This window comes from Canis lupus, chromosome 3, assembly GCF_048164855.1.
Source record: "Canis lupus baileyi chromosome 3, mCanLup2.hap1, whole genome shotgun sequence".
Classification (NCBI taxonomy): domain Eukaryota; kingdom Metazoa; phylum Chordata; class Mammalia; order Carnivora; family Canidae; genus Canis; species Canis lupus.
The window spans coordinates 34,852,990-34,865,701 of NC_132840.1; the positions used below are offsets into that span (position 1 = coordinate 34,852,990).

The 12,712-nt window shown below is 36.5% G+C and overlaps 1 protein-coding gene across 3 annotated transcripts in view; it reads right to left on the reverse strand.

Annotated features, from left to right (window-relative positions):
* Positions 1-12,712, reverse strand: part of USP24 (ubiquitin specific peptidase 24) — a 136,824-nt gene that overhangs the window by 68,289 nt on the left and 55,823 nt on the right. For all 3 annotated transcript variants that reach the window (XM_072820379.1, XM_072820378.1, XM_072820380.1), the window contains exons 17-24: positions 8,528-8,635; positions 7,559-7,708; positions 6,807-6,938; positions 5,856-5,967; positions 4,701-4,777; positions 3,388-3,528; positions 3,168-3,221; positions 2,005-2,120 (exon numbers count right to left, since the gene is read on the reverse strand). In XM_072820379.1, coding sequence (XP_072676480.1) covers positions 2,005-2,120; positions 3,168-3,221; positions 3,388-3,528; positions 4,701-4,777; positions 5,856-5,967; positions 6,807-6,938; positions 7,559-7,708; positions 8,528-8,635 — 890 coding nt within the window. The remainder of the gene's footprint in view (positions 1-2,004; positions 2,121-3,167; positions 3,222-3,387; positions 3,529-4,700; positions 4,778-5,855; positions 5,968-6,806; positions 6,939-7,558; positions 7,709-8,527; positions 8,636-12,712) is intronic.

Consider the following 12,712-nt stretch of genomic DNA (forward strand, 5'->3'; position numbering starts at 1 on the left):
TGAAAACCTAAGTGCCCGTAATTTAAACATGTGCTATTCCAGAAAGTCTAAGCATTTCAAATAGGGATATTTCTAAATCTGAAAAGGGTACTACTATTTTCTAACAATTGGGTCTGGTTTGCTGTTAGCAGAATTTTCACTATAAAAAGAGTTGGTTAAACACATTTTAATAATTCTGTTAAATATATTTAACAGAGTTCTAAATCCTTCCAGGCTATGGGCAAGACTAGAATTTGATACTGAGATAGAAAATCTTTAGGAAATATCTCAATGCTATAATAAATGAATTGTGCCTCAATAAGGAGTTAAATCACAGACACCACTGCAGAATACTGTAGGGCTGAGAGAATAATTCCTCTTCCTCAAATGATGGAACAATGATGGTCATTGGGAAGTTCTTTCAAAACCAGAAATAAGATCAAAGATAATGTCCTGTTTCAAATGCAACTTTGAAACTATATACTCCTATTAACAGTATTTAGAGTTTATAACAAGAATGGTTAAAAACTATCCTGTGGTTTTGCTCTGTAGGCATTCAAATATGAACTGATTCAGAATAAAAATCACTTTAAAAAGACAGAAATGAAAACCACATTTCTTTAAAGATGTTGCAGTTTGGAAATCCCAATTCAGTAGTTTAGAAGTGCATTTCTATTCTGTTTTTTCAGACAAATGAATCTTTAAGGATCTAGGCACAGAGGTGAACTGCATCTTATAAACATGTAATTAGGAATTCTTAACACACATTCTCAGTGAAAGTCTATTTGACTTTGTGTGGGAATGCAAAAGTTGTGTTACTGTTCTTATCACGAGCTGAATCTATAATCACTTTCTGCCATTTTAACCATTTTTCGTAAAATTTTATTTTTAAGTAATTTCTACAGCCAATGTGGGGCTCGAACCTAAAACCCCAAGATCAAAAGTCACATGCTCTACCAACTGAGCCAGACTGGCACTCTACTTACTGGCATTTTAAAAAGAGGTCCGAGAAGGCTGAGTTTTATAGGCATCTGTCATATTAATAATACACTGCTATACAGTACTCAACTCATTTTAAAAAGACAAAGAATGTGAGGTATTGTTTTGATTCCGTTTCTATAAAGGAAGGCTTTAAAAAGAAAAAAGAACTGTAAATAAAAATAAATAACATAAATGCACGCATTAAGACATTCCAGAAGTAGAGACAACCTGAGCACCCATCACTAGAGGGCAACACAGTAAAACCCTGTTCTGAGCACCTGCCAAGGTTTACTGGTTGTACACTGCTTACTAAGAATGAAAGGCTTGTAAACCTCACAGGAGCATTTGAGTTCCTTCAGTTTAATGTTTCTAAATATTCATCTATGTTCCTTACCATATCAAACAACTATAGCAAACAATGAATTCAGATTTCACTGATAATCTGAAAACACTAAACACGAGGTAAGAGATGTCAGTTCCAAGTCTGAACACAAATTTCTGGGGATAAGTTTCTTATTAAAAATTATTTTGAAAAATAATTCTAAGTAAATATTTTAACTATGATGATATTATAATGCATAATTTTAATTAACCATCATCTTCTATTTCATTTTGCTTATGCTGTTAAAGCCCTGGACTTGGGTACAAGGAGAAAAGTTAGGTCTAAGTAAATATTTCAAATATTCAAATATTTCAAAAAAAGGGAAACAAAACAGCAGAAGTTGTCCATTAGGCAGGGAATCAGGGAGAGCAATACTTGGGTGGTGGTGATGATGACATACAGATCCTCAGGGAGAGTATAGAGATTTGGGGAAGTACGATGGGGACGTACAAATTTCTCAGGATATGACTATCTGCAAAAATTAGGATATAAAATGAGGAAAGCAACAATTGAGACATCTTCAAAAAAAGCAACCAGTTTTTTTTTCATATATATATGTATCAATCTGAAAAAAATTTATATATATGTGTATATATAGATATATATAAACACATTTTTTTCCTGCATCATGCAAGTGTGTACTTTAATTTCTGCACACTTACCTATATGGAGACTGAACTGATGTTGCTACAGTTGGCATAGCAGTTGCTGTAAGCATTTTAGTTGCTCTAGTCACAGCATGCGTCAGAGTGGGGCCACCAAGTGCTGAACTGGCTGCCTGTGAAACAGGAAACAATCATTCTATATCAGGGTTTCTCAAAACCCCAGCCCTATTGTGATCTTGGCCCGGGAACTTTTTGTTCTGGAGGGTGTCCTGCACTTTGCAGGATGTTTGGCAAGATCTGTGACCTCTAGTCACTACCCACCTTCTACAAGGTATCAGTGGGGACTCTCTGGCTGTGACAACCAAAAAGGTCTCTGGACATGGCCAAATGATCTCTGGGAGGCAAAATAACTCCCAGCTGAGAACTACTGTTCTACGTATGTTAAAACTTAAAAGATACCTCACCTAAATGAGGTACTTGAATACTTTAAATGTTTTTTATGATGACGTATTTGGATGGAAGTCACCACTTGGAAAATCCTGTACAGATTCGAGCACATAATTGTCATCAGATGGTTTAATTTATCGACATTTGGGGGAAGTAGTATATGTTTTTGGAATATTCTTCATTAGATATAAAATTTAAGCACAAATTAAAAATGAAAATGACTGTTTAATGCTTTAACCATCATGTGAGAGATAAGGCACTGGAATTATGTGTGAGATAGCATCTCAGAGCAGGCTGCTAACGGACCAAAACAACCAATACAATCTACTACTGAGTGGCCTGCTATGGCCTTTAATAGCCTTTAAGATATACTCTTGGCTGAAACATGGGGAAGGGTGGGAAAAGCGAGTTCTTACATGAAATTCCTGGACAGAAAAAGAAAAAGGAGTAAAGAATTTATTAGAAATGTGGAATATATAGTAGACCTATTTTCTGAAGATAGTTCCTACACCCCAAAAGAGGGGGGAGTGAGTAGAGTGGGGAACAGGGGTGGAAAGAGAAGGAAAGCTTTCCTATAAAGGACATTTCTGTACTGGGGTAATCAAGGCAAATGTCTCTTTTTTCCTTATGTGACAATAAGGTATGGTTAACAAATTCTTTAATAGAATGCAGTCACAAATATCAACATTTTACACAATCCCAAATATAAAATTATAAAAGGAAAAAAATCAAAGCACTTATTTCAACAAATTTAAATGAAATTTATCACTCACTTCTAATCTTGTGTAACAATCAGCAATAAATTTCTTATGTAATGATACAGAATCCTAAAAGGAAGAGATATAAGGAAATTAAGATTAGTATGACATTTAGTTAAAATCGTTATTAAGGACAAAACATCAAAATAAAAAAGCCAATTTTCAGGCATACCAAGGGTCAGAACTTATCAATAGAAAATATATATAATCTTCTGTTCTGGGTATGAGCACCCACCTTTTTTAATCTAGGATTCAGGTTAATGTAACTATAGTTTATGATTAACTGAATAGCTTCATTAGCAATTTCTTCATCAGGTGATTCCATGGCTATTTTCCAAATGAAATCCATTCCTATCAATTCCAGCTTTTCTACATACTGTTCAAAAGAAAAAAATTATAGAGCACACCAAGGTCATAAAATTACACACAATTACTTTTTTTTAAAAGATTTTATTTATTTATTCATGAGAGACACAAAGAGAGAGAGGCTGAGACACAAGCAGAGGGAGAAGCAGGCTCCATGCAGGAAGCCCGATGTGGGACTCAATACCAGGACCCCAGGATCATGCCCTGCCCGCTGAGCCACCCAGGCACCCCTACACACATTTTTTATTGTATCACTAAGGCTGTACCTTTCAGTTTAATATGAATTAAGGCTGCAAAAACCAAGCTACATATGAGTGTACTTTTGTACTGATTTGGAACTTTAAAAGAAAAAACAACCAACCACAGAAACACTGGGCTATGTCCATGGCAACCAGGATAGGTATGGAGAGTTTTCTTCCCCAGATATTCCTAAACCAAAGCTGGAAATCTACCAAGATAGGCTACAGAAGCAGGAACAGCACAGGAGTGAGGTGGGCACCATCTTTAGTAGTTTTTTCTCCAGAAGGTAACAGAGCCAGGCTAGAATTGGCTAATAATCCTTGAGGCTCAATCTGTTCTCCCTAAAGCTCAGTTTAAATGACAGGATCCAGGCCTCACGAGATCTTATAAAAATTCTTACCATCCAGAAAGTCAGGTCTTGAATCAAAAGAATAATGTCTTAGAAAAAAGACTTATTTTTTGTCTTTCCTAAGTGCATATGTAAAAATACACTATATATATATACATTCTACAGATCCTCACTTTCCTGCCTCATTAATTGTTCTTAAAATCTTCTCCCAAATCCCTGCCACTGCGATAAACTGAAGATTCATCTTCAGAATTAAAGATGTCACTTTTTAGGAACATGTCTGTTATGGGATCTGAGAAGTTGGAAGCTTCAATGAAACTATCCCTACCCTGCATTCACCTCACCCCAGGAGGCTGCTGGCTGCCGCAGGGATTTGAGAAGTCACCTGTCCTCTCTCAGACATCTGATGAGGTGTCCCTGTGCTAGAAAGGGGGCCTCTGCTACACTCTAAGAGAAGCTCTACTGTCAGTGTAGAGGTTGAGGAGATGCCTGTTCTTTAACAAAAGTCATGTTTTCTCTAAATTACAACACTTTTTTTTGGCCATGTTTTACTAGTTATCCAAATTACCTAGATTTCAAAATAAAATACTCACCAACTGAGCTCCTTGTCGTTTCAATCGATGATCGCAAAGATTCACATTTTCAAAAAAAGTCTTAAATAAGTTAAAACCTGAAATTATAGAAGGTCCGATATATTGATGCATTCTAAGTACCACAGATAATCAATGAAAAGACTCAGCCCAAAATGTAAGTCTCAGGACAAAACAGACATAAATCTTTAAGACCTCGATCAGGCAGTGGTTTGTTAGACATGGTACCACAAAAGTACCACAAGCAACACATGAAAAAACAGATAAATTGGATCTCATCAAAATCAAGAACTTTGTGTTTCAAAGGACCACAAGATTGTGAAAAGACTATCTGCTGAGTGAGACAAAATATTTGCAAATCATGTACCTGATGAGGAGCTACTATGCAGAAATTACAACTCAACAATAAAGACAAACAACCCAATTCATAATGAACAAAAGGTATGAACAGACATTTCTCCAAAGAATGTATGCACGCAGTCAATAAACATACATACAGATGCTCAGTTATCAGTCATCAGGGAAATACAGACCGAAACCACAAGGTAACACCTGACACACATCAGGACAGCTAGAACAAAGGCGAGTGACAATCACACATGTTGGTGAAGTTGTGAAGGAACTGAACCCCTTAGATGGTGCTGGTAGGATTATAAAGTAGTGCAGCCACTTTGCAAACTTGTTTCACAGTTCTTCAAAGATTAGTTACAGGATACACTTCCACCCCTAGCTATCTATCCACCCGAGAGACATAAAAACTAACGCCTACACAAAAACTTACACATAAATGCTCACGGTGGCATTATTGATCACAGCCAAAAAGTGGTAATGACCCAATGCCAATCAACTGACAAACGGATAGATAAAATGTGGTATATTCATACAATGGAATATTAGCCATAAAATGGAATGAAATACTGATATGTGCTACCATTTGACAATTTGGGCGATTGGGCCATATAATTTAAGATTAATCATAACAGTCATATAGAAAGGAATTTATCTGTGTATATAAACATATGTTTATATAGATGTAAGGAAAAGTCTGGAAGGATATTCCGGACTATTTAGCTGCTTCTGAGAAGGGACTCAGAGGGAAAGGAAAGGATAAAATTTCTTAAAAAACTGAGAAAAAAAGATTTTAGGTTGTTTTCCTACCATTCATTGTGATTTCATAGGACTCCAATTTAAGAATTTTCTCCTTGAAAAGCTGCTGCTGAACATCACTTTCGAGATCATGTTGCCCTTTTGTAAACCATTCAAAACACATCTGTGGATCAAGACAAATGTTACCTATAACTAAAATCCATTTCAGGCAAATACATTTTCCAAAAGTGGAGAGTGAAGGTAAGTTATGTTTAATTCTTCAACAATATTTATTGATGAAATACCACTGAAAACCGAAATGCCTGGAACTCTGGAACTAAATAAAGCAGTTACTAGCAACCTTTCTCCCAGGTAACGCAAATACAGACTCACACTGTTCAATTGAGTTTATACTTGGGCTTCTCCACTAATGTTTATTAACAAGCCTTGCTATGTGCCAGCCACTGTACTAGGCAAGGGCATATACATAGTCTTTTCAACAATGCTGTGAAGCAGTTATAATTGTGTAAAATGATTAAAGCAAACAGCAATTCATTGTTAAAGTAAGCCAAGTCAGGTGTTCTCCTGGTTTAATCTATTTTCAGCTGTTTAATTACAGTTAAAAAAAAAATCTGTGTAGGCATTTATTCTTGTGTTTTTGGGGTACAACATCATTACAGAAACTCCAAGTTTTTGGTTGTCACCTTCAAATTAATTCCATGGGAGAAAGAAAAAATACAAGACATACCGATAACTCTATAGCTGTGCTCACTTTAAATTTGGTTTTATCCAGAATGGTATAAAGATTACCAAAAAACCCATACATTTAAGTCACAGATATATGTTACGCAAAAATTTTTTTCAGCACTTACAGTTCCTGGCCTATTAGTATAAATGTATGCTTAGCAAATTGAGAAGTGTTTAGAATTAAAGATGTGAGACCCACACAAAATGAGACAAAAAAAGGTAAAATATTTAAGTCCCACTCTGTCTTATGTTATATCCACACTACCATCTTCTTACCTCTCTATCTAATTCACAAACATCTTGGCCAGTCACAAGACACTCCCAGATTTCCTTGGCACGATTCCAACCCAGATACAGAGTAGCTTCTTGCAAGAAAAATGCTAGGAATTTTAGATGGGCCTCTAAATACTGCAAAAAGAAGTAAATGCTAATTAGTTAACTCCAGGCATCCCTACCTAAAAATAAAATTTAAAAAAAATTGTTTTAATTAAAAAAGACTTTTACCTAATGCTTTCTCATATAATTTAGCATAAAATAAACATGAGACATCTGTTTATAAGGTGACAGCACAATGTAGTGGAAACTACTTCATCAAGTCTATTATGAATTCCAGTTGACTCAGGATGTCAGTAAAACATCATTTCAGCAATCTCAAAGTAAAACACCACAAACTCACAAGTGATGAGTTAAGATTTTTTTCTAATTTTTAGAAACAAATGTTGCTAATAAATTTCCCACAAGATTGACAATTATTATTTCAGATGAAAAACAAAAGAAAGTTGGTTATCTTTATCACTTTATCATATGTATTTCTTGGGTAATTTACTGAAAGTTTTATCCACAAATAACAATTTTCTCAACTTTTATTTTAAAATGATTATAGTCAAAACACAAAACTTCCATTACAACAAAGCTACCTTATGCCACCTCTTTCAGAGTTGACACCCAACAAATATTATTTTATAGTTCAAGTGTAAAAAGCCAAAGAAATGCTGTAAATCATGACACAAAAGCACAATGCCAGATACCTCCCGGTAAGTGTAGCGGCCATCCACCAGTGTTGAACCAGTTAAGCCTCCGGGTCCAGCCACAGCGGCTGCAAGTCGATGACAAGCTATCAAACTTCCCGTTACTAATTTTACAATTTCAAAATTTTTCTTCAAGTCTTGAATAATGCTCTTGGCAAAAACAACAAAAAAAATGGTATGAGAATTTTCAGTGATTCTGTCAGTTTAACACAAGCTTCTGTTTTAGCATGTGGTCCTAGGTGAGGGAGGGACAGCAAATATAAGGGCATCTTCACTCCTATTCTTACATCTAGCATACACATAACTAGAATGAAGGGAATTAATAAACTTCTCTAATTTTTTGCTTTTAGAGAGTTTGGGGTTTTTTTTTTTTTTTTTAAGATTTTATTTATTTATTCATGAGAGACACAGAGAGAAAGGCAGAGACACAGGCAGAGGGAGAAGCAAGCTCCCTGCGGGAGCCTGATGCAGGACTCAATCCCAGGACCCTGGGATCACGCCCTGAGCCAAAGGCAGCCACTCAACCGCTGAGCCACCCAGATACCCCTGGGTTTTTTTCTTAAAAAAATGACTTTCAAAAGAACTATTTCAGTGCTTATGTACTTCCCCTGATCTTTCTTCTGAAGTTTCTCACATCAAGGAGGCTCCAGGTCCTTAAACAATCTAAAGATCAAATGTCTTTACATCTTTCCAAACAGTTTCTAAAATACTATTCTAACTTTTAAAAACTGGCATAATCATTTCAATAAATGAAGGAAATGAGTTCAGGATATAACAAAAGAAAAGCTCCATTAAAATGAAAGCAGAATGTTTAAACTGAAGATTATTAGAGAATATAAATGAACTATATTAATAATCATAAAAATGTAAAACAGCAACCATAAAACTCAACATAAATCTCTTTATGTTTTGTTATTTTAAAAGTTGGGTCTGTAACTGTATACTCATCAGATGGGGTTCTTCTCTTACCTTGTCTTGCTTTTGATAGGTCTGTTTTATAAACGAGCGGGTGATCTCATGGAGCTGACGCAAAGCTGGCACCACCCACACAAACTGGGGATTATTAAGCTGAGATGACTAGAGTTAAAAAGAAGTTACATTAGTTAAATCTCGCAATAAACGACAGCTATGTTTATTAGCTATAAAAATTTCCCAAGTCAATTAGGTTTTATGGCTACACATTCTATTATTTTTCTCTTCACACCGCTCATTTAGAGCTCATCTCCATGCATTCATAATTCAGTCTTCAACTTCTTACTCTGCATGCAATTTCCTAAGGCCAAGAATTGCAAACAGGAGTGGATGTGAAGTGACAGTAAATGTACAGGGGTACATCAGCAAACAACAGACGACAAGGAATTAGCAACTTCAGAGGATAGATGAAGTAGCACGGGCTGCTAGGATGTGTTGACGGAATGAAATAAACTGATGGCCAAAATCTACCATGGCTAATACTGAACTGGCTGGTAAATAAAATTGTATAAAAATATGACTTTCCATAATTATATGATTAAGATACCAATGATATGATCAAGATACCAATAGTGGTTTAATATTCAAGAAAATACTCGTGGTCTGCTTGTATGTCCTAGTTAAAACAATTTTGCAAGAAGAGAGTTCTATTTTTATTAATTATTACAGCCACTTTACATTTATACTTTATATTTTTCATAACACTTTCAAATATTATTTCTTAAGCTGGTACATGACAATCCAGATCTTTCACAGTACATATCTGAAAAGTCTGCTGTTTGTGAAATAATCTTTAAAAAGAGAACTGCTCTTTAATACATAGCCTCTTTCGAACTAAGACATTTATAAAATTTGGAAGACTGTCCATTTAACACTATTCATCAAATTACCCATTAAATCTCTAAAAAACTGAGTAAAAGTTTTAAGTCCTTAGCCTTTATTTTAAAGGCTGAATTTTGCTTCTATTTTTAAAACTTCCTTCCTTAAGTGTTACTATAAGATGAAGATCTTTATGAGGTGGAAAATACTTTTGAAAAATATGCTTTCTATCTCTGGCAGGAAAGCATTGCACTACCCAATATGTATATGAGAGAGAGCTATCATCAAAAACAATACTGGTTTTCTTGAGGATTAGCCAATCAATCAGCAAATACCATATTTCCTGGATTCTAAGATACAGGTTTTCTAAATTTCAACATTTCTGAAATCGACACGTCTTACAATTTTGTCAAAAGTAACTTAGCAGCCACTAGGTGTAGGAATGAGTTCTGACATAGCTGTCCTTACCTGAGTAATGTGTACCCTTAGCTGCATATGAAAGGTACTTTGTTCATCTACCCGTCATTTTAATTCTGACTCCATTTATGGAGCACCAAGCAAGGATGGCTTTTTAACTTAAGTTTAGATCACGGATTTTTTGAACTCTTATCAAAAAGATGACACTATGATGTAACACTGACTAGCCTTTCCTGTCTGTCAATTCAACTAAAAGCAAAGAAAACTGCCAATAGTCTCGGTCTAAAGCATTTCTCACAGCCAGGAGAATATGGTGTGACAGACTCATACCCTATGAAGGGCTTTGTCATCCAGCACTAAATGTCTCTGTCCAAAGGTGTACCCACAATTCAAGAGAAGCTATTTATCCTGTAGTATATACAACACAACTCCATTAAGGAAAAAAGCAGCTTGAGTTTTACAAAAAAGGACAAGGACACAAAAATATATTCTTCCCATGCCTCAAAATGATACCATCGCTCTTAGAAATTTCAGAGGTCAAAATCACTCTAGATAATGAAAAGCACTGTGCCAGTGACGCTGTGCACACTGGTCAAAAAGAGGCTTAGATTTGGACTCAGTATGAATTTAAACAAATGAATGGTAAAACTAAAATGTGTGATTTCTTTTTTTCTTCTTCCCCAACTTACAAGGTCTGTGATGCAGAGGTTGCAATCACGGGCATCTTAGAATCAGAGAAATAGGGTATATATTAAAGGCCAACTATTTGCAAGACTAACCCTATGTATTTCAGCTAAAATATAAAAGTTACAAAATGACAAAGAATAAAACTCTAAGGGCTTAAGTCCAAACTCATACCTACCAAAAGAATTATAAACATTAGGATATAAATATGAATCCTTCAGCACATAATCGGATATATTAAAAAGCATCACTATGACAAACTAAGTCAATTATGGCTAGAATATCTTTAACATAGAAAATCACCCTTTGAAAGTTGCTCACTATCCAATAAAATAAAGGAAATCATATAAAATCGGAATTTAAAAACTATTTTTGATATAACCTTTCTAAAGTTTAGCAAACAGGAAAGATGTCATTTATTCCATTGTATCTATGACACTATGTCGCTAAGTTACAAGAAAAATTTAAATTATTTTTCTCCAGTTACCAAAAGACTGTGGTGAACAATTAAAATGAGCATATTTGGTAATGCCTGGTAACGGAGCTGAGGTTTCATAAGTAGGAGGTGACGCTATGTCCAAATGAGACACTCAATGTTAGATGAAGCCTCAGGAGGTCAATTGGTGCAGCCTGTAAACCTATGCTTAAATCCTCACTCACTTTTGTTAAATGACTATTCTCTTAGTGTCTCCTGTGACGAGGAAGTCAGGAGGCAGTGCATTCGATGGCAGACTGGTCTCATAGAAAGTTTGCTGCCCTCTTATATTGAAAACATGCCTCCCGTGACTTCTTGGGAGACAAAGTCAGTGGAATCAAACTTCTCTCCCACAATCTAAGTCTGGAGAACGTGTTCATATTCTTTCTTGAATTCTCTTCCCAAAGCTCAACATCCCCACTTCCTCATCTATCTTATTCTTCCAGACCTAGCCATTTACCTAGATTTGAAGTATCAATTTTTGCACAGGAGGACATTTATAAAAAAGTATTTCCTCCTGTGCTTAACCACATCACTGTGAGACTGTACTGAGGACCTCTTGCTACTTTTGCTCTGAATTACATGTTTGGGCAGGTAGAGGCCACTCTGCTGTTGGTAAGCAATGATTTTAGAGTCCTCACAGGGTGAAGGGGAGGGTTCAGAGGAAGGATGGGCATCTACGTGGGAGCTGCCAGGCCCTGTGCTGGGGGAGCCTTAGGAGAATGGCTTAGGGCAGATGCAAACACGCTACTGGAGTAAAAGTGACTTTTTTGGTTTAGTAAATTTGTTTTTTAAATGAGTACATTTAAACTTTTTAATTGAAGGAAAAAAGAAGTGAAATAAGAGGGAGAGGGTTGGGGGTAAACAGCGGAAGGTATAAAGGAAGCAAAGGAAAGAGGACCAAGGGAGCCAAGAGCATCCTGGCGGAATCTACAGAAATAAAGTGAAGAAATAAAGGGCAGAATTTCTGAACACAACAGTGGAGTTTGGGAATTTTAAGAGTGTCAAAAGCAGAGGGAAGGGGAATCAGTGGGGGGAACAGAGGTAGCTGAGGGCGGGAGGGGGGTAAGAGGTGGGTGATCTTGTCTTACCCTTTGTTTAGTTTCTGTGTAGCCTGGCAGGGAGACATAATCCCCAGTCAGCCCACCTTGCTGCCTGGCAGGAAAGGGCATAGCATAGAAAAACACCTTTAGTGGCAGTATATAACTCACCCCCCTGCCTGGAGTCGTACCCAGGGGGCTTTGATCTTCCCACTGCCCCCCTCAGCCGTGTGTACTTCCAGAGAGCATCTGCGAGAGCACTTAGTTCACTACAAAGTGCTATGTAAATGCAAGGTACTGTTACTTGGAATGTAATGATGGTCCATCAGAATTTCTACTGGGAGCAGTGGGAGATAAAAAAGGAAGAGTACGCTTATCAAGTCTCACAAAATGACTCCAAAAATAGCCCTGCTGCTCTGAGTTCTGTCTAAAACAACAGGCATGAGTGAAGTGACTGCGGAGAGGCAGTAAAGATTCAGGGATGCCGCTGACTGGGAGAGCGGAGTACTGCTGGCCGAGCAGCACCAAGGAAGGAATAGACTGTGGGAAGGGGTTTCTGCTTTCAAAAGCCATTTCCCTGCAGGGAAAGAACAGTCTCTTCAGCAAGGACACCTCACATTTATAAAGAAATGTAGCTGTTAGTGGGAAGAAAAGACTCTTTTTCTACAGATACCCTCGTCCTCTTCATCATCACTACTGAAGGATCTAAACTCCTCATGTAACTGGATGAGGTTCAAGCGTAAAGAC